This window comes from Plectropomus leopardus, unplaced genomic scaffold, assembly GCF_008729295.1.
Source record: "Plectropomus leopardus isolate mb unplaced genomic scaffold, YSFRI_Pleo_2.0 unplaced_scaffold14874, whole genome shotgun sequence".
NCBI classification, from domain to species: domain Eukaryota; kingdom Metazoa; phylum Chordata; class Actinopteri; order Perciformes; family Serranidae; genus Plectropomus; species Plectropomus leopardus.
Window position 1 is genome coordinate 1 of NW_024615917.1, and position 1,125 is coordinate 1,125.

The 1,125-nt window shown below is 40.3% G+C and overlaps 1 protein-coding gene across 1 annotated transcript; it reads right to left on the reverse strand.

Annotated features, from left to right (window-relative positions):
- Positions 1 to 7: 7 nt before the first annotated feature.
- On the reverse strand, positions 8 to 1,117 carry LOC121964267 (nebulin-like; the record flags this gene model as incomplete). The annotated part of the gene is made up of 4 exons (XM_042514484.1): positions 946 to 1,117; positions 502 to 606; positions 140 to 247; positions 8 to 53 (listed from the first exon to the last, which is right to left on the reverse strand). Coding segments are annotated over exons 1-4 (298 nt in total), but the record flags the coding sequence as incomplete, so codon positions are not given.
- Between the last annotated feature and the right edge of the window lie 8 nt (positions 1,118 to 1,125).

Genomic DNA, 1,125 nt, shown 5'->3' on the forward strand with positions numbered 1-1,125 from the left:
CGAGCACCAATGTGGTGGCCGACCTGCTTGCGGTATCCTGTCTTGTATTTGTACTTGAAGAAAAACAAAAATCCATGGTTACATGCACCGTAATTAATATAATGTTACTGTTTCTCATTGTTAAAATCCAACATCTTACATCACTGGCAATGTCCCTGGAGGCCCTGGCTGCAATGATGGATATGGCATCATTACGCATGTCATATCCCTTTTTCTTGGCGTCTTCATGTGCCTGCTTGTACTTTTTCTGTAATGAAAGACAAATACCCCAGAGACATTAGTACATGCTTTTTCTCTTTCTAAGTATGACTGAGAGGTATTTACACCTACTTATGACAGGAAAATATCAGAAAAATCATAGCATATCTCCAAGCCCTAATTTAAAATAAAGAACTTTGTAGCCTTGTTAAAAAACTGCCATGAAAAAACAACTTATTACTGATATTACATTAGACCTAAATGAGAGTCGTTTCACCCTTGTGTGTTTAATTTTCCACTTACATAGCTGAAGTTGACATTGTTTGCTTTGGCCAGAAGAACATCCATAGCGTCAGGCATGATGTGGATCTTCGACTTTTCTTTGTCCCAGGCATCAACGTATGCTTTCTGCATTCATAGAAAACAACAACATGAGAATTTACATTATTAACTCTGCTGATACACATTTTTATGAGACAATGTCCTCATCATGTCAGTACAAGTAGTTATTTTGTATTACACATGCTACACTTTGAGGATTTTTTTTGAAGATTATTTGTTGGCTTTTGCCTTTATTTGATAGGACTGCATTAGCATAACAGGGGGAGAGAAAGGGGATGACATGCAGTAAAAGGGTGCAGGCTGAAATTAAACCTGCAGCCACTGCAACAAGGATAGAGCCTTGTGCTCATTCTACCAGGTGAGCTAATGGCCCCCCCTACATGTTGGGGATTGATGATTTCATACCTTGTTCATAACCTGAGCGTTGGCCTTAGCCAGCACCATGGGAATGTCTTCAGTGGTGAGTTTGAATTTGAAGTTGCTTGGGTGCTGACGATACCCTCTCTCAGCCAGAGCTGCAGCAGCTACCTTTGCTTTTTCAACATCAATTGAACCTATAGGCACCCATCCAACACCCTGCAACGT